This window comes from Narcine bancroftii, chromosome 13 (genome assembly GCF_036971445.1).
Source record: "Narcine bancroftii isolate sNarBan1 chromosome 13, sNarBan1.hap1, whole genome shotgun sequence".
Taxonomy (NCBI): Eukaryota; Metazoa; Chordata; class Chondrichthyes; order Torpediniformes; family Narcinidae; genus Narcine; species Narcine bancroftii.
The window spans coordinates 9,272,808-9,291,940 of NC_091481.1; the positions used below are offsets into that span (position 1 = coordinate 9,272,808).

At 41.5% G+C, this 19,133-nt stretch overlaps 2 protein-coding genes and 1 long non-coding RNA gene across 12 annotated transcripts in view; 1 reads left to right on the top strand and 2 right to left on the bottom strand.

Annotated features, from left to right (window-relative positions):
• The window catches only part of plxna4 (plexin A4), a 544,272-nt gene that overhangs the window by 453,646 nt on the left and 71,493 nt on the right, over window positions 1-19,133 (bottom strand). The window lies entirely within an intron of this gene.
• The window catches only part of LOC138748238 (uncharacterized), a 49,170-nt gene continuing 32,194 nt past the window's right edge, over window positions 2,158-19,133 (bottom strand). Inside the window, exons 2-3 of the long non-coding RNA XR_011347894.1 lie at window positions 3,591-3,669; window positions 2,158-2,462 (exon numbers count right to left, since the gene is read on the bottom strand). This is a non-coding gene — a long non-coding RNA (uncharacterized lncRNA). The remainder of the gene's footprint in view (window positions 2,463-3,590; window positions 3,670-19,133) is intronic.
• LOC138748279 (collagen alpha-2(I) chain-like) overlaps window positions 13,485-19,133 on the top strand; it is a 33,151-nt gene continuing 27,502 nt past the window's right edge. Inside the window, exons 1-2 of the mRNA XM_069908158.1 lie at window positions 13,485-13,549; window positions 14,950-15,961. Coding sequence (XP_069764259.1) covers window positions 13,485-13,549; window positions 14,950-15,961 — 1,077 coding nt within the window. The remainder of the gene's footprint in view (window positions 13,550-14,949; window positions 15,962-19,133) is intronic.

Sequence of the window (19,133 nt, forward strand, 5' to 3'; positions counted from 1 at the left end):
AGATTTTCGATTTACTTATTGACAGAGTACATACACGACTTCACATACAAACCTAAGATTCCTTTTTCCTGCAGGCGCGGCAGAATTACCACTAATGGGTAGTGCAAAAAAAATTGTACACTGCGTAAACTTGAAAAAAACTATAAACAGATAACGATTGTAAACAAACTGACTGTGCACCATATATTTTATTTATTGATGACCCTTTCAATTTCAAAGGAATGCTTAGAATTTCAGGGGAGAGCTGAAAACAAATTAAAAATGAATCTTAAATGATCTTGAACTCAAGTATTTATTTGACCATGACTAGCAGCAATGCATGGAAAGCAATCCATCAGGAGAAACTACTGCTTTCTTGGGCCACAAGACACTATTAGAGCTACTTCCTCAAATTGTTAGAGATACAAGTTCAATCCTGGGCACTATCTCTATGGAGCTTGCACATTACCCTTGTGACTACTGGGTTTCCTTTGTGTATTCTCAACTTCTCTTCCCACATCTAGAAGCACATGGGTTAGTAGCTCAATTGAAAATTCTCCTGGTATTTAGGAAAGTCATAGGTAGGATGTGGGGGTTTGGAGGTGGGTATTTGTGTGAATATGGGGATATGACCAATATGAGATTAATGGTGGTTGATGATCCGCATGGACAGGGACAAGTCCAGTTTCTGTGCTCTCCCTAGGACTCTATGACAAGACACCATCAAGTGCTGGAGGTCAGTCCTGAGCCTGTAATTGCCAGACAAAGTCAGACTACGGTTAATCTTCACAATCCTAGTGCATGCGCGATGCTGCATGGGTTTTCCCTCAGACGTTCCGGTTTCCTCCCACAATTTTAAATGTTCTGGTGATTCTAGGTCCAATTGGATGGCAGGAGCTTGTGGACTTACCACGCTGTAAGTCTAAATTTAAAATTTTTTAGACCACTTTTAAGAAACAACTCTCCAGACAGACTCAAAGCAATTTTTGTGATACCGAGAACAACCATCTAACATTTTCCAAAAAGAGGAATCTCTCTTAAAGCTTTTACAAGCCAATACTCAAGGCACAGATGCATTCCAACACAGAGGTCATTGGGGACCAGGAAAGCTGCCAACATCTCAAGAAAATCCAAACCCCTTCCAAATTCAGAACATTTCTAAGCAAAGGCCTCAATTAATTCCACTGGGCTTAAGCAATTGTGCCATGTTGGGGTTTTTTTTGCCACAGGTGAATAAAGTGATGAATTTGCCTGCCAGACTTGCAGCTTTAATTTACCCGAACCTATCCAAAGTGGCATATTTTCAAGGATGACACAAAAGTACGATTAGCAACGAGCAGCAATTACTATAAATCAGAGTGCATAAATTAAGCCTGAAATTCCTGCATTATGCCCGACATACTAAGGCTTTTAGCAGGCATAACTGTTAAAAATGATCACTGTGTCATTACTGCTGTCTGTCTAGAGAGTATAGCACAGTTATTTGAAAGAGGCCAGCAATTGCAGATTGAATCAATTGGAGAGACTGCATTTGCAGTGAAAGAGACAGTTCAGATCCAAACTGCAGCAGATGACATTAAGGGAGGTGACTTCTTTCTGCACTGACGGAAGAAAGAACTAATGTGGTTTAATGGGTATACACATGCATTACTACAAGGCTGAAATTAGGGCAATTGACCAAGTTTATCAACTTAATTAAGTCAGCACCCACTTAAATAATTAACCTTCTGATTCTTCAACTGCTTAAGCTGTATGCTGCTAAAGCAATAATTTAAAAAAAAACAGATTTATCACTAATCTATTAACTTGAAAGATGTATTCTCCTGCTTTTCTGAAATGTATGTGGTCTCTCTTTCCTCTCCAGTCAGGTAATGCTGTCAAATCATTCATTCAATCCTTTTCCCCCACTTTCTCTCCCCACCTCCACATCTGACAATGTCAGGGGTGGCTTGGTGAACAGCTCTTTTGTCTGGGGCATTGAATGGAATTGAATTGTTTATTGTCACACTTACCAAGATAATTCGATGTCAGTGCTGTGCATTTGCTTAGAAAAAGGAGGTGTAAGGAGCTCCTTCTGTCCAATAGCCTACAGGTTACCCTTGGGCAAGGTGTAGAACCTGTTTAGCCTCCCAATCAGAGTCACGTGAAGCCATGGGTTACAGATGGTGGATGGTTTTTTTTTTAATAAGCAGATTCTACAAATTGGAATTTATGGTTGTGAAACTAAAAACACCGGGAGATAAATCTGCCAATCAATGGCTAGGGTTACCTGTCCAAGACGGACACTACAACAGAAGGCAGCAAAGGGAAATCACTTCAGTATTTTTGCATTATATAAATTATGAACTCAGCATCAACTACGGTCTCAGTTCAAAGATGGAGCTTTCACCGAAGGAGAACAGAGAGTCAACAACTGCAATCCAGAGGGCCAGAGATCATGACGGATGGAGAGACATGATCGCTCACACTGAACGGCAAGGTACCTGAATGATGGTGACAAAGATACAGTGAAAAAGTACCTAGACAAGTCAAATGATATGCAAATATACAGGTTGTGTAAAATTAAACAAATCTGCCATGCAGGACCTTGTCAAAGGCCTTGCTAAAGTCAATATATACAGTGTACACCATCCAGTCTTCTTCAATCAACTCTTCAAAAGACCCTGTCAGATTCACAAGATCTCCCATTGCCAAAGCTATACTGTCAACCTCTAATCAGTCCCCACCTGTCCAAATACTGATAGATACTATTTCTCTGAACCCCCTCCAGCATCGTTTCCCTTCACCGACATCAGAATCACTGTCTTGCTCTTGATGCACTTTTAAAATCATATTACAACATTAGCCACTCTCTTGTCTTCCGGAATTTCATTCAAGGACCAGTATAATGTAAATATCTTTGCTTTCTAAGGTGCCCTTTCAGGTTTATCCACCTTAATGCACTCCTGGGCTGCCAACACCTTCTCCCTCATACTTGGTAAAATGGCCCAGGACATTGCAATTCTTCTGCTCCAATTCCTTACCACCATGAATTATCCACAGTAACAACCAAGAGGAAACATTTGTTTAAAGTTTCACCCATCTTTTATGGCTTCACACAAAGGTCATCCACATCCATCTTCTCACTTTCATCTCCAGGAGATCTACTCAAGGCAGTTTCTCACAAGAACAATTCCCAGTCCATGAAACTCTCCACATTGAAGGACAATAATCTAAATGCTGACGTAAACTAAGATTTCTAAGACAGAGTTGCAGAAGCCTACCTACATCACCCTCTTGAGAATTCTCTCCCTTAATATGGTCCAGTATAACTACCTCTTTGGGCAACTATCTGGAAAGGAGAAGATCGAGAGGCAATAGATTAGTGTTTTACAGGCAGGTATAAAGAATCTGTACCTACAGAGCAAGCATAAATTCTAAACTGAGAGGGGGAAACAACATTCCAGTGAAATCAACTTCCTCAGCACAAGTAGAACCATTTAGTATTGATTTATTTAACAACAATGTTCAGGTTGAGTCCCAAAGTTACTTCAACATAACATGGTTTAGTGGAGAAAGTAGCTTTGGATTGGTGGCTTACAAAAATTTTCTCTCAATAGGGATTGGCTCACCTCATGTAAGGGTCAAGTTGATGGTTGAACTGAAATTGGTTCCAATGATTGGACATCAGCCCCATATTCACTCTAATTACTAGAATAGAAAGTCAATTAGTTAGTTAGGCTTTCTCTGCCTTGCTGTTTCAGTCTTCATGAATTAATTATTGCTACCTGCAATGAGGAGGTGTGTCAGTTGGGTTTAGATGGGACAACTTTGGGGATTAGATTCAACATATAACCCACTTTATATTTTTGGATGAGAGCAGAGTGTACTGAATGCAGAAGATGTCATTCTCTCAAAGAGAATTAGATTGAGGCCAGAGCATTTACTGGAGAACGATTAGGCAAGATGGGATTTTTTTCAATTTTTAAAAATTTATTTAGCATGGTAAAAGGCCCTTTCAGCTCGTGAGCCCGTGCAGCCCAATTACACCCAATTGGCCTACAACCCCTGGTATATTTATGAAGGTGGGAAGAAACCGAAGCACCCAAAGGAAACCCATGTAGACATGGGGAAAAGGTACAAACTCCTAAAAGGCAATGAGGGATCACTGGTGCTGTCATAGCATTGCGCTCACCACGATGCTAAATATTATCCACGAGAATGCTAACTACCAGATCAAACTGAACCCATAAAGTGACCAACTGGGTTAGAACCAACAGAGTTTAATCAGTTAAATCTCCCACATACACAAATCCTTGGTATTTCAGTTGTTTTGTGAAGAGGCAACTCCAAATTATTTGTGTGAAGCAAGGAAGTCAGCAGACGCTATGATTGCAGTTGATACACAAGAACCGGAGAAACTCAGCATAGACAGATTTCAGATTTATTGTCAGAAAACATACATGACATCACATACAACAGTGAAATACTTTTTCCTGCTGGGTGGGGGGGGGTGGGGTGGGGTGGGGGGGAAGACGCAACTACCACTTAAAGGTACAATAGTGCAAAAAAAATCTGCACACAAGTAAACAAAATGACCGTGCAATACAAATAGGAAAGAAAACAATGAAACACAAAAGTAAGAATCTTTAAATGAGTCCCTGATGGAGTTTGTGGTTGAGGAGCCTGATGGTGGAGGGATAGCAGTTGTTTCTGAACCTGGTGGTACAAGTCATGAGGCCCCATACTTTGGACCCTAAAGGACCTACAGGACCACAGAACCATAAGATACAGGAGAAGAAATAGGCTATTCAGCCCATTGAGTCTGCCCCTGCTGAGTTTCTCCAGCACTTTTGCATATTAATCTCCAAGTCATTGTTCAGATACCGCAATGGTTCTAATCTCTGTCAGTTCTGATTAAAGGCCAAGGACCCAAAATTTTATCTTCAACCAGGAGGCCAATTTCTCAATGTCCCCACAACAGCCAATCATGGACCCCACTTGCAGTTAAACAATTAAAAATTAGACAAAATAGGATTAGCACTTATCAAGGAAATTCAAACTATTCTAAAAGATTTCTGGCTTTCAACATCCTAAGCATGGCTGAACACAAGATTTAGCACAGTGGGAGCAGAAAGTAAACAAATTTCAGTCAGTTACACAAGGAGGGAGAGATGCCCATTCATTTCACTGACCCATTTGGCATTTGGATTAGCAACAAAACTCTATCCAGGTGTCAATCAGTGCTTAAATTCAAACTCTAAAAGTAGGGTTTTGTGCCAGATGGCAAGTGGATAAAATGGGAATGATTACTGTTAAAGGTAATTGGTCCATATTTTATAATCAGCATTTATTCTTTTATTTACACTGGTGGTAATCGGTTATTGTTTTCCATTTTTCAGGAGATGGTCAACAACAGAAGGAACACAGAGCACCTCTTCTGTCCATCCAGACACTGTCTGTTCCTCATGACCTGGCCCCTTGCCAAACGGCCACTGAAGGCCAACCATTTATCTCTCAAACTCTGGAATTCCTCCTCAGCATGCCTGCCGCACTCTCAGATTTCAGATTTATTGTCAGAGAACATAAATGACTTCTCCAGTGATTGTCACCTTGTCATGGTGGAGAAGCTTGTGTGGTCCTGTGATCCTGAGAGCAATGCTGTCTGGAGTGATGCTCCTGGTAAGGTTAAGGGTGAGATCCCTGACAGAGCAATCCAACCAAGTCCTCAACACTGGAATAGGCGGACAAAGTTACTCTGCACTCAATGGCTGTGAAGGCAAATGAAGGCTGCAACAAATCCATCAACTTCAATCGTCGTTTTTATGCCATTGGAATTAGTTGGTCTATTTGTGAAGTATCGTGTGCTTCTTGAAGTGCAACTTCAAGTTCACGTTTAATAAATACACGCACTAGCATCTTCATTCTGAGGACCAATGGAATGAAGGCCATCATCCTCAACTACGAGGGATAGCCACAACATGCATGCAACCCTGAGGATTTTTTTTTCTATTAGCAAGGCAGAATTATCACTTATTGGTAGTGCAAATAAATTATACTCAACCTATACATGTAAACAAATAAAGAAATATTTTTTTTAAAATCAAGTAAGAGTCCTTAAAGGAGTTTTTTGTTGAGGAGACTGATGATGGAGGGGTTACAACCATTTCTGAACCTGGTGGTGCAAGTCTTGTGGCTCCCTCTTCCCTGATGGTAGCAGTGAGAACAAAGTGTGTGTTGGGTGATGTGGATCCGTGATGATTGCTGCTGCTCTCTGACAGCAGGTTTCCCTGTAGATGTTCTCAATAGTGGGGAGAATTTTACCTGTAATATCCTGGGCTATGTCCACTATCTTTTGCAGGGCTTTACGCTCAGGGGCATTGGTGTCCCCATACCAGACTGTGATGCACACTTTACACCACACATCTATAGAAATATGCTAGTTTTTGATGTCATACCAAATCTTCGTAAGCTTCAGCATCAATATTACACTTTCAGCAAAATTTCTTTGGTCATCTGTTCTAACATTTCGGTCTGAGTTGATGTTTGTAGTGCTCTGGACCATTAAACCACAACAAAAAGTCCCGTATGAAGTTATTGCTGTGATGGAGAAAGAGGTGGCATGTATCATGACACAGACTAAATGAGTTTTGCTCATATCATTCCTGAACAATTTAGTTCTAATCTTCGGTAAACACATTCAATGCAGAGAAAAGTTTTTCACCACTCAACCAGTCAACAACGAACCATTTTGATAAAGGCTTAAAGTAGTTAAGATAAGCAATCTGAATTTAACATTTATTTCTGCACACTCTGTTCTGCCCAACATTCTAAATAATTGTGTGTACAGTGCAGGAAAAGGTTCTAGCCTGTTTTATCACAAGCTTTAGTCATGTCGGGGAAGGCAGTGCCAAAGTAATTAGCAGGGACCATTTCTAATTAACACTTTACATAAACCCACTCTGTTTGGTATCCGCCTCACTGATCTAAATCTAATTTGATACTGTATGGAGAGTGAATTTTTTAAAATAATTCAAATCAACTGTAAAACGTTGTTTATTGCCAGGCCTAAATTCCTTTGGGTGAAGTCCTTTCTTTTTGTTACAAAGAATCTCAAAGCCATTGGGAATTATAACCTCTAATGGAAAAAGAAACAACTGTGAGAGCTTCTCAAAACAAAAATATATATTTATAACAGTTCTAAGGAGGAGTGTGAAAAGGCTTTAGACCAACACACCAGCCCCTTTCTGGTGTGAAGTTTGTCCCACTGCAGGAGCTCTTGAATCCAAGTCAAATAGTTCTTTGTCCAAGGACAACTCCAGGCTTTCAATGAATAATCTTTAAATACAAAATCCAGTGCAAGAAACCAGACATAATGGGGATTACTGAGACATGGTTGCAGAGATTCCAGGACTGGGAATTAAATATTACCAAGTTGAATGCATTCAGGTGGAAAGAGCAAAAATGTAGACTTGATAGATGAAGTGCCAGTTGATGATGTAGACAAAGACAATGTGGTCAAACAATAATCATGGCTTTTATTATCAGAAACTCATGGTACAATAATGTAAGACAATAGATGCATATACAGTATATCTAAGGGGAGTGTCCTTAACAGCACAGCCAATGTTCGTACAGCAAGGATCGTCAGAGGGAAGACAGGCAACTTGGCAGACATTCACCACAATAGAAATGTCCAGAAATATGAAGAGCAGACAAAATAGTGATGCCACAATTACTAAGATAGAATTAAAATCTGCGCATTTAGTTCAATGATGTAAAAGAAGTGATTGCTTTAAGCTATAAATCACCTTGTAGAGGAGGGGAGATGGTGGAAGAAACCCAGAAAGAAAAAAGGTAGAAAGAGAAAAGAGCCAACAAGTGAAGGATAGGTTAACAATCATAATGAACTTCCAGAAATAATATGCAAGGTCCAAAAGTCCATATGCCAGAAATCCAAACCTCCCGAGCATCCGGACTTCTCAAACTCTGCTTTTGTGTGCATGCATTGCATAAGTGCCACAGATGGACTGCCCAAGAATCCGAACAATCCGAACCAATCCAATTCCTGAACAGTCCAGATTTTAGGACTTTAATGCCCTCTGCTCAGGAACCAGAGTTAGTCACAAAAAATAAACATGCAAGTACATCTTTAAAAAAGTCGAACTGAGCACAGGAGGTAAACAAAAAATGCTGCAGAGGCTGGGGCTCAGTGCAATATGCAAATATGCTGGAGAAACTCAGCACATCACACAGCATCTACAGGAAGTAAAAAGGCAATCATCATCTCGGGATTGAGCCCTTCGCCAGGAATGTGGAAAAATAGCAAGATGCCTCAATGAAAAGGTGAGGGGGGGGGAGAAGGAGAGAGAGGAGCACAGGCTATCATTTACCAAGTACCTTCCCTTTGCATGTCTTACAGAGACAAACTAGAACATGAATTTAAGTGTTTAATTTGTCTGAAACCTTCAGGAACTTCAAGACAACAATTTTAAAGTTGCAAATGGAATTATTTACCATACCACCACTGCCTGATATTTTTTGCCATTTCAATTAAGACTTAGTAGGAATGGCACGATAAAATTCTGACTCTAACACACAGGTATTTTTTGCAATTTTGCATTTGCACTTTCTGCATTTTTTTTTTGCAATCTCACGAGTCACAATATTCTTGAGACCCAATCAGATGTTTCCTGTCCACAATATATTAATATTAAGAACATAGTCAACATAAGAACATTTGCTGTTCATCGGGCATTTGGAGTCTTTCTCAATTGTATGAGGCTCAGTCCGTTCCTGAGATCTTACATCTGGCTGTCAATTACAGTTCAATGGATAGAACATAGAACACTACAGCATAGTACAGGCCCTTCAGCTCTCGACATTATGCCAATCAATATGTCCCTAAAAAAAGGTATTAAACCCACCCTACCCCACAACCCTCTATTTTTCCTTCATCCATGTGCCTGTCAAGAGTTTCTTAAATGCCAATTAGCATTCATCTGATTGTGAGCAAAGTCTGCACCCCAGGAATTTGAGTTCAAAATCCAGGTTGATACTCTAGTGCAGTCATTCTCATCCTGTTTATGAGTGTGGCCCCCTTATCACTCTGCCAAAGTCAAGTTTAGTTGTTTTTTTTTCTGTACTTCTCTCCCAACTACTATATTTTTAAAAAAATATATATAAAGAATTTCAGTCTGTGGTATCCCTTAAATGCACTATGGTCCCTGGGATGGGGGAGAGAACACATCCCTCATTGAGAATGGCTGCTCTAGTGAGTACTAGAGGAAAATTGCATTGCAGCAGATGCTGTCTTTAACGAGAAGATCTGCCCTTCCATTTATACTATTTCATTGCATTGTTTCTAATTGCGAGGGTGATCATTTTGGTGTGCTGACCAGATTTACCCCTCAACAGACAACACTAAGAACTGATTGCCTTGATGCATGTGCAATTGTGTTGAGCAGAATTTGACAAATGCATTTCTTGTGTTACTATCCTGACCTCATTAGGCAGAATGCATGTTAGGGGTAGGGTAGAGGAGGAACAGTGTCCCAAAATCTTTAAAGATAAAAGTTTGTTTCCTTTCCCAGATAACTCATACCACATATCAGACACTGAACAATTTCTGAAAGACATAGCAGAATGAAAGTCTTTCCATTGCCATCTTGCATCTCATCATTTCAGTCAGGTCTCAAAAGTTAATTTGAACTTAACCCTCAACTTTAATTTAGCAAATAATCATGAGAGCAGCATTATGCTTATCAACATACAGACTATTAAAATAATGGGTTGTGTTAAGTGTCTGGGTCAGCATAAGGTTAAGACTTCAACACCCAATCAGAATCATTTTCTCCTGCTCAACTGCAAACTTTTAAAAATAAATTTTATTTTTCACACTATGAACCATATTAATCAAAATATACACAAACATTTCCCTCTTGAATATACAGTGGCATTTTCTCCTCTTTTTCCCCCTCCTTTCCCTCCCCCCTCCAAACCCATTAAACGTTCAACATATACAATACAATAAACCCATTAAGCAATGTCATCGCACAATGAAAATAAACAAGAAAATTGTGTCATCTACTTTTACACACTGGGTCAGTTCATTTCGTCTTCTTCTCATTCTGTCATTTTAGGGGGTGGAGGTCCGCCCTGTTGTGTTCCATGTACGGTTCCCAAATTTATTTGAATACTGTGATGTTATTTCTTAAATTATATGTTTTTTTTCCAATGGAATACATTTATTCATTTCTATGTACCATTGCTGTATTCTCAGGCTCTCTTCTGATTTCCAGGTTTACATTATACATTTTTTTTGCTACAGCTAAGGCTATCATAATAAATCTTTTTTGTGCTTCATCCAAAATGAGGCCTAGTTCTTTACTTCTTATATTACTTAGAAGAAAGATCTCTGGATTTTTTGGTATGTTGCTTTTTGTGATTTTATTTAATACCCGATTTAGATCTTCACTTTCTCACATGCCCATATTGCATGTACTGTTGTTCCCATTTCCTTCTTACAACGAAAACAGCTATCTGATACTGTTGGGTCCCATTTATTTATCTTTTGGGGCGTGGTATATAGCCTGTGTAACCAATTATATTGTATCATCCGTAACCTCGTGTTTATTGTATTTCTCATAGTTCCGGAGCATAGCTTTTCCCATTTTTCATCTTTATGTTTAGATCTTGTTCCTACAGCTTATTTCATCATTCTCTTTCTCTTGCAGCTTGATGTATATGTTTGTTATAAATCTTTTAATTATCATTGTGTCTGTAATCACATATTCAAAGCTGCTTCCTTCTGGTAACCTCAGCCTGCTTCCCAATTTGTCCTTCAAGTAGGTTTTCAGTTGGTGGTATGCAAACATTGTACCGTGAGTTATACCATATTTGTACTTCATTTGTTCAAAAGATAATAAATTATTTCCAAAAAACAATTTTCTATTCTTTTGATCCCTTTTCTCTCCCATTCTCTAAAGGAAAGGTTATCTATTGTGAAAGGGATTAGTTGATTTTGCATCAATAATAATTTTGTTAGTTGGTAATTTGTTCTTTTCCTTTCTACGTGAATCTTCTTCCAAATGTTGAGCAGATGGTGCAGTGCTAGTGAACTTCTATGTTGCATCAGCTTTTCATCCCACTTATAAAGTATGTGTTCTGGTACCTTCTCCCCTATTTTATCTAGCTCTAACCTGGTCCAATCTGGTTTTTCCCTTGTTTGATAAAAATCTGATAGATATCTTAATTGTGCTGCTCTATAATAATTCTTAAAGTTTGGTAGCTGAAAGCCCCCTTGTTTGTACCACTCTGTTAATTTATCTAGTGCTATCCTCGGTTTCTCCCCTTTCCATAAGAATTTCCTTATTATTCTCTTTAGTTCATTGAAGAATTTATCTGTTAAGGGAATTGGTAACGATTAAAATAGGTATTGTATCCTTGGGAAGATATTCATTTTAATGCAATTTACCCTTCCTATCAGTGTTAGTGGTTAATCTTTCCAATGTTCTAAGTCATCTTGTAATTTCTTCATTAATGGCTGATAATTTAATTTGTATAGATGACCTAGATTATTATCTAATCAAATACCTAGGTATTGGATCGCTTGTGTTTGCCATTTAAATGGTGATTCTTTCTTAAACTTTGTGAAATCTCCATTATTCATTGGCATCGCTTCACTTTTATTTGCGTTGATCTTGTACCCCGATACTTCTCCATATTCCTTCAATTTCTTATGTAATTCTTTTATTGATAATTCTGGTTCTGTTAAGTATACTATGACGTCATCTGCAAATAGACTGATTTTATACTCCTCTTTTATTTTTATCCTTTTTATTTTATTTTCGGTTCTTATCAGTTCTGCCAATGGTTCTATTGCTAAAGCGAACAGTGAGGGAGATAGTGGGCATCCCTGCCTAGTTGACCTGCTTAATTTAAATTGGTTCGATAGATATCCATTTACTGTCACCTCCGCCAATGGTCCCTTATATAATGCTTTAATCCAATTAATATATTTCTCTGGTAGGTGCTCAACTGCAAACTTAATGCATCTTCTCTCTCTTTCTCTGGAAGGGACAGGAGAATGCAGATCCAAGGCTATCACACTTAATATTACATGACCGTCATGATAAAACTGATAGGTTCAGGAGCTGTACAAACAACAGCTCAGCTCCCAAGAGCCCAGTGATTCTTCCATGTAACCTTTTTTATTCACTTCGACAATGCGCCTTCCTGATCAATGATTACCAGGTTCACTTACTCAATGCAATTTACAGCACTCACTGGCCCAAGTCATTAACTATCAATCACCCCCTCATTCTAAAGCTCAGAACCATTCTCTTTCCCTTTTTAATCTCAAGCCACCATAACCTGCATTTACGTAATGCCAGTTTAGTACAGTAGACCATCCTGAAGAAAAACTATGACAATGCCCATATGGCAAACCATTCCAGCAGCATACCAAAGGAAAGCAAGGATCCAAAGCTCAGTTTTTGGTATGGGATGGGGAAAGAGGTGGGGTTTTAAAGAAGGACATTCGAATGAAGACACGACATCAACAATATGGGGAAGGGGATTTAAATGCAAGATGTTTACATTTTGGAAGTGTCAACTTTAATTTTCCACGTGATTAATGACCTCAGCATTCAGACCCTCTCCTCTGGTTTTCAGATTTCAAGTGTTCTTGGGGGCTTTTTTTTTAAATTTTCCTGTACTATTTAATTAATCTTTGAAAGAAAATAGCTTTTTTACCTTTGGTAATAGCAAACCAAAGAACTCTCTCCTGAAGCACACTGCAGAGAACACTCGCATCCAACCCCCTCTCTCCCCCTCTCTTGGCGTGACTATAGGAATTCTGAACCCACAGTCAAATCCCCAGGCCACGTTACAGTAGTGCAAAAGCAATCAATAACTGCAACTCACAAGTGGAAGGAATCAGAGAGCTGCCAAAACACTGACAGTCAATATTTATCCTGGCCCCATGTAACCAAAATAATCTGGTGAATTACCCTCATATGATTCAAGTTGCCAGAGACAGTGCTTTGTGCTGCAACAGTGGTGTCCTAATAAAGGCTTAGTCAAGCATTCAAACATTTGCGACTTTAAAGACCCACTTTTTGCACAAAAAAAATTGATCCTCACAAATTCAGTATTAAGTGATCAAAACCAAAACCAAAAGTGTTAACAGTTTTAAACGGCAGAGGACAAAACTGTCCAAAAGAAAATTGAAGTTCGAGGCTCTTTTCTTTTGAAGCAGGTTTCCTGGAAACTAGACAAAGAGCGGCATTTTCACTTGGAAGATTCCAAAATATAATGCTGATTGATAAACGTGGGGCAGCAAGTTTATTGCAATGCTATTACCGTGACCTGGGTTCGAATCCAGCACTGTCTGTAAGTTGTATGTTCTCCCTAGAGCTTCATGGGATTCCTCCCACCCTTCAAATCATACTGGGAGTGTCAGTCAATTGGGTAGCATGGGTAAATGAGCCTGCTCACACGCTAGATCTCCAAATTCAAACGTAATGGGGATTCAGGAGGAGCTTCATTATCCTGAGAGTGGGAAGTCACAACCAGACAAGGCTGCTATGTAAATGGTACAAATGTATGAAATATCTTGGTACAAATCCTGGCACCCAAGAGACTCCAGGGGAGCAGCAGTCCAGCGGGGCAACAGAAATGGGGAGAACACCACTCCCCTTTCTTCACCCCCCCCCCCCCCACTCCCATTGATTTAGACACACACACAGCACGGTAACTGGCATCTTCAGCCTGTGCCGCCTAATTTGACCTATAACACTGGGACATTTTGAATGGTGGGAGAAAACGAGAGGACACCCTCACCGACTCAGGGACAACATACAAATTCCTGACAGACAGTGCCAGATCCAACACCCGATCACTGGTGATATAACAGCATTGTGGTAACCACTCCTCTAACCATGCCAGCCATTAATATTTAATGGGTATTTTGAAGTGTTTAGGTTTCAGAAGAAATGGGTCTCTCCATCTCCGTCTATCAAAGTATCGCCCCAAATTATGGCTCACTGACACGAAAAATTTGGTTGAAACCATTTTCTAAAAGCCTGGGCTCAATTTTGTCACTGGCAAAATCTGCTTCCAACCTGTAACAACTGCACCAATCCAGCAGTCAACACCAGGGCGGAGAATATCTACACTGGGATGAGGAACCCAGGCAGTCGGTGGGACAGACTGTTCAGAGGTCAAGAGTTCAATCCCCACCATGGCAGGTTGTAAAACTAAGCCTAGAAAATCTGGTAATGTGCGACTGGGAGCGAGGAAAGTGATTTAAAAATAAGGCTGCCAGATTGTAGTAAAATAGAGTTATTTCCTGAGAGAAAGGAAACCGCCGCTAATAAACAGCCTGGCTTAGATAATATTCCAGTCCCCACATTAGGTTGCTGACTCGACCCTTAATGAATTCCAATGCACCATCTGTCACCCGCACTTATGCAACTTTAAAAATCTGCTGTTTGAAGTTCTTTTCATCAGGGAAAAAAAAACTTGCAATTAAGTAGTATATATTTCTGCAGATTTTCATACAAAATATTATTTTCCATAGACATCAGTTTATGCAAATACAAGATATATATCCAAGATATTTTTTTAAAAGGAATTATGCTTAAAAAAAATACTGAATAAAATCACCTGGACCTTTTGGTGTCTCATCCACAAGACAAAGTCCACACCGGTTCAGTGTAAAATTATGATGGCGGCAAATAGTAACAACCCTTCAGTGTGGAATCACTGCGGTTGAATCCGAGGTCAGCAGGATGAACCACTCACAGCCAAAGATTCCCAGTTCCTGTTTGTCAAGAGAGCACGGGATAAAAGCGCGAAAACATCAACAGGGCCAGGCAAGCAAGAATTTTCAGCGATCCTTCAGATTACTCCAAAAATATACCGCCGTTACTCATGTAAACGTGACATTTTATACACCACCTTACAACGTTAAACTTATGGGGTCAGCCATTACATTTGTACTACTTTGACCGTGGTGAGGGCGTCCGAGGCGTCGGGAACTCCAACGGGCAGGCGGCCGAGGCGCGAGCCCAAGGTTCGGGGCGTCAGGAGCTCCCAACGGCCAGGCGGCCGAGGCGCGAGCCCAAGGTTCGGGGCGTCAGGAGCTCCCAACGTTCGAGGCGTCAGGGGCTCCCAATGGGCAGGCGGCCGAGGCGCGAGCCCAACGTCCGAGGCGTCGGGAACTCCAACGGGCAGGCGGCCGAGGCGCGAGCCCAAGGTTCGGGGCGTCAGGAGCTCCCAACGGCCAGGCGGCCGAGGCGCGAGCCCAAGGTTCGGGGCGTCAGGAGCTCCCAACGTTCGAGGCGTCAGGGGCTCCCAATGGGCAGGCGGCCGAGGCGCGAGCCCAACGTCCGAGGCGTCGGGAACTCCAACGGGCAGGCGGCCGAGGCGCGAGCCCAAGGTTCGGGGCGTCAGGAGCTCCCAACGGCCAGGCGGCCGAGGCGCGAGCCCAAGGTTCGGGGCGTCAGGAGCTCCCAACGTTCGAGGCGTCAGGGGCTCCCAATGGGCAGGCGGCCGAGGCGCGAGCCCAACGTTCGAGGCGTCAGGAGCTCCCAACGTTCGAGGCGTCAGGGGCTCCCAATGGGCAGGCGGCCGAGGCGCGAGCCCATCGTTTGAGGCGTCAGGAGCTCCCAACGGGCAGGCGGCCAAAGGGGCGAGCCCAACGTTCGAGGGGGTCAGGAGCTCCCAACGGGCAGGGGGCCGAGGCGCGAGCCCAACGTTCGAGGCGTCAGGGGCTCCCAATGGGCAGGCGGCCGAGGCGCGAGCCCATCGTTTGAGGCGTCAGGAGCTCCCAACGGGCAGGCGGCCAAAGGGGCGAGCCCAACGTTCGAGGGGGTCAGGAGCTCCCAACGGGCAGGGGGCCGAGGCGCGAGCCCAACGTTCGAGGCGTCAGGAGCTCGAGGCGCGAGTTCACGACCGAGGAATCGGGAGCTCCGAGAAGTGGGCAGCAGGAACAGAGGTGAGAGACTAGGGTCGACTTTTACATGAAACAAATTAAAAATACCTGATTTTTGTGCCAAAAATAGGGGGTGAATGTTAACATGGTATCAACTTTTACACAAGTATATGTGGTAGTGCTCTATTCAGTTATGTGGAGGACTGCAACATGATTCAGGAATTAGTTATTGAGTAGTCCAGGGCATTTATTGGTGTAATGACAATCAAAGCATGCTTTCAATGCCACGACCATTGATGAAGAAACATCTTTGATAATGATTTTAACAGCACAATCGAACAAATGAATCAAGAGCTGGTGAATTGATGAAATTGAACCAAATGTGACAAGAAGACAGCAAGGAAAGGGATGTTCTGCTTTAATGTGTGATTGATTAGAGCTGTGGGGTCAGAAAATTGCTGCATAGTCAGTTTTGCATGAACTGGATATCACAGGCTGTACACAATGAAATTGATTGTTGCAGGAGAGATTACAACCATTTACATATAAAGTTGCAGCTTCCAGTAGCGTACAACTTTCCATATTCAATCACTTCTTTCACCATCATCCAGGAAGATTGAAGAACTAGACTTGACACACAAGGAAGATTTGTCAAAGTTCAACCTATTGGATGTTCCTCTTAACCATATCAATCTCACAATAGGAGTTTGGCTTTCATAGTGGATACTCCACAATCCCTCCAATGCTGCACGCACTTTCCCTGCAGTGGTCCAGAGAACCACTATTTTTTCTGGATGTACAGTCAGATGATAATGATCTTGATTAGTAAAGCAATGTGGATCAGTTGGCATCACTGGGTCGAAGCTTGAAACATCAGTAATGTATTTTTATCTCCTATGGACAATGTGAGACCAGGCTGAGTCCCTCCAGCATTTGTGTGTTTTTAACCGCAATCTTGGCATCTGCAGAATTTCTAGTTTCACTCTTATCTGGGCTTGAAAATGTGTCTAAATATAAAATGCGCTGACAGCTCTGAATATATTCATCTATTTTGCTCATCTATTTCGCAAAAGCAAGCTCGATGACAAATGAAATTAATGCACAGGAGAAACTTTGGTAAAGATAAGGATGTGTTGTTCCTTTGGAGATTTCTTGTCGAAGAAAATTTTTTAATTATATAGCACCTTTCACAACCCCACAACATTGGACTTTACATCCAAAAATAATTTATATAAATAAAATCCTTGGAGTTATGTTCAGACTGTAGATATGCAACCTGCACACCCAGACATGGGATAAAATTGGAAAGCTGAGAAAAACCCACATGACCACAAAGAGAGCATGGGTAGTGTCCTCACTAGAGGTCAGGTTCAAACCCAACTCTCTGGGGTTGAGAAGAAGCAACACTAACTGGACCCTAAATCTCTTCCCTCTTAATCACTAGTTTTAAATTAAACTGCCTGTCTGCTTTTTGCTCATACTTTGAAGGGCTCAGGCCCCAAAACATCAGTAATTACCTCCTATAGATGCTGCATGATTGGCCAAGTTCTTCCAGCATATCTGTATGATTTTACTACAATCTCAGTGTCTGCAGACTTTCCAAACACTAACTGGATCCTCCTGTTCTTCTCCCTACCACCCCTTCCCCTGTCAGAAGCACAGAAGGAAGGCCACTACCTTCAAGTGAAGTCTACAGATGGTATTCAGCCTGATCATACATGCACACAAACTCTGAGGGATTTTGTACTTCACCAACAGGTGATAAACATCAGTTCCCCAGGACCTTTGGAATGTGTCCCTGAACCTTCTTACCTGCCCTTACAAAGCCTCATCAGTTTCTAAGGCAGCTTATTCTTCCTGTAGCTCTGACAAGAGTACAGGTTAATGGTAGCATATTAAGTTACAAGACATGGAATCATTATTTTCAACCAAACAGATCACAGAACCTAAATGGACAGAGAAAGAAGAAAATAGCAGGAGGCATTCAGTGTACAATAAACAATCACATCTCAAAATTCACCCTTGTCCAAAGTAAATTGAGTGCTCACAATTCCACAATGCAGCATGTAATTCACCATGGATTCAAGAGCAGAGCAAGGATTTGTTTATTTTTTTTTAAAAAGAATGCTTTGATTTTCCTTACACAGACATGAAGGGTAACAAACCCAGTAATCCTGTCTATTCTCCAGTAAGATCTGTGGTTAAGCCCCTCCCGTTCAAGCAGTTCGTTAAAGATGGATCTGGAAGCTGAGGTAGAGTCCCCAGGTATTTGTCCAATGCTCGGAAGATCTGCACAACATGGTAAACAAGTTGGAACAGGAGCAAGAATACACTGGACTCAGACCCTACTGCCACTCAGTCTGCACTATAATACACTGTCACTACCAGAGGTGACCCAACTGAGTGTTGCCTCGAACATCATCATATGAAGCACAAAGGGATCAATGTACATCAGCAGTGATTCCATGCTTCTTCTCCCTCTCTGGACCTGTGGCTGCCACTGGCCAATCCTCTCTTGCCTTAAAAGGAGCATAGACTGTGCATGTGAAAGAAATAGAAGTAATATGTATGTACATGAGAAAGAGAGAATCTATCCCTACATTGGGGCTGCACCATTTGTGCAGAACTAGCGTAATGTTGTTACAGCACCAGCGACCCAGGTTCGAGTCCAGCACTGTCTGAAAGGAGCTTGTGCGCTCTACCCCTGCTTGTATGGGTTTTCTCCAGGTTCTCCGATTTCCTTCCACATTCCAAAAGTGTGCTGGGTTTGTATTTGTTTGTCACAAGAGTGTATTTGGGCACATGGGCCAGTTGTTACTGTATCTCCAAATTTAAAGAAATAATTTAAACAGGAGGTGCGATACAGAGGGTTTGCGTGAGAGTGTGAAAACTGGTGCTCACTTGGCAGGAACACAGATTGCGAGGATCCAGGTGGAAAAGCTTGAGCTGAACTCTGGATCAAACTTGAGCCCTAACTAGACAGAATTAATGGACTGGTGTACAAAAGAGTGACATTCACTGATTATCACAAAGCCCTCAGAAGCCATGGAACTTCTAAAAGAGGAGAGGATCACAGGGATGGGAACCATATCACAAGTGTCAACACCAGTGTTGTAAAGCCTCTGTAAATGTTCCATGTCAAGAGAAACCCAATAGCAATTTCTCTTAAGTGGGTCAAGCAGGAAAATAAAAATCATTGCTGAAGGCTCAATGATGCACAGAGAAGAGCAGGAAA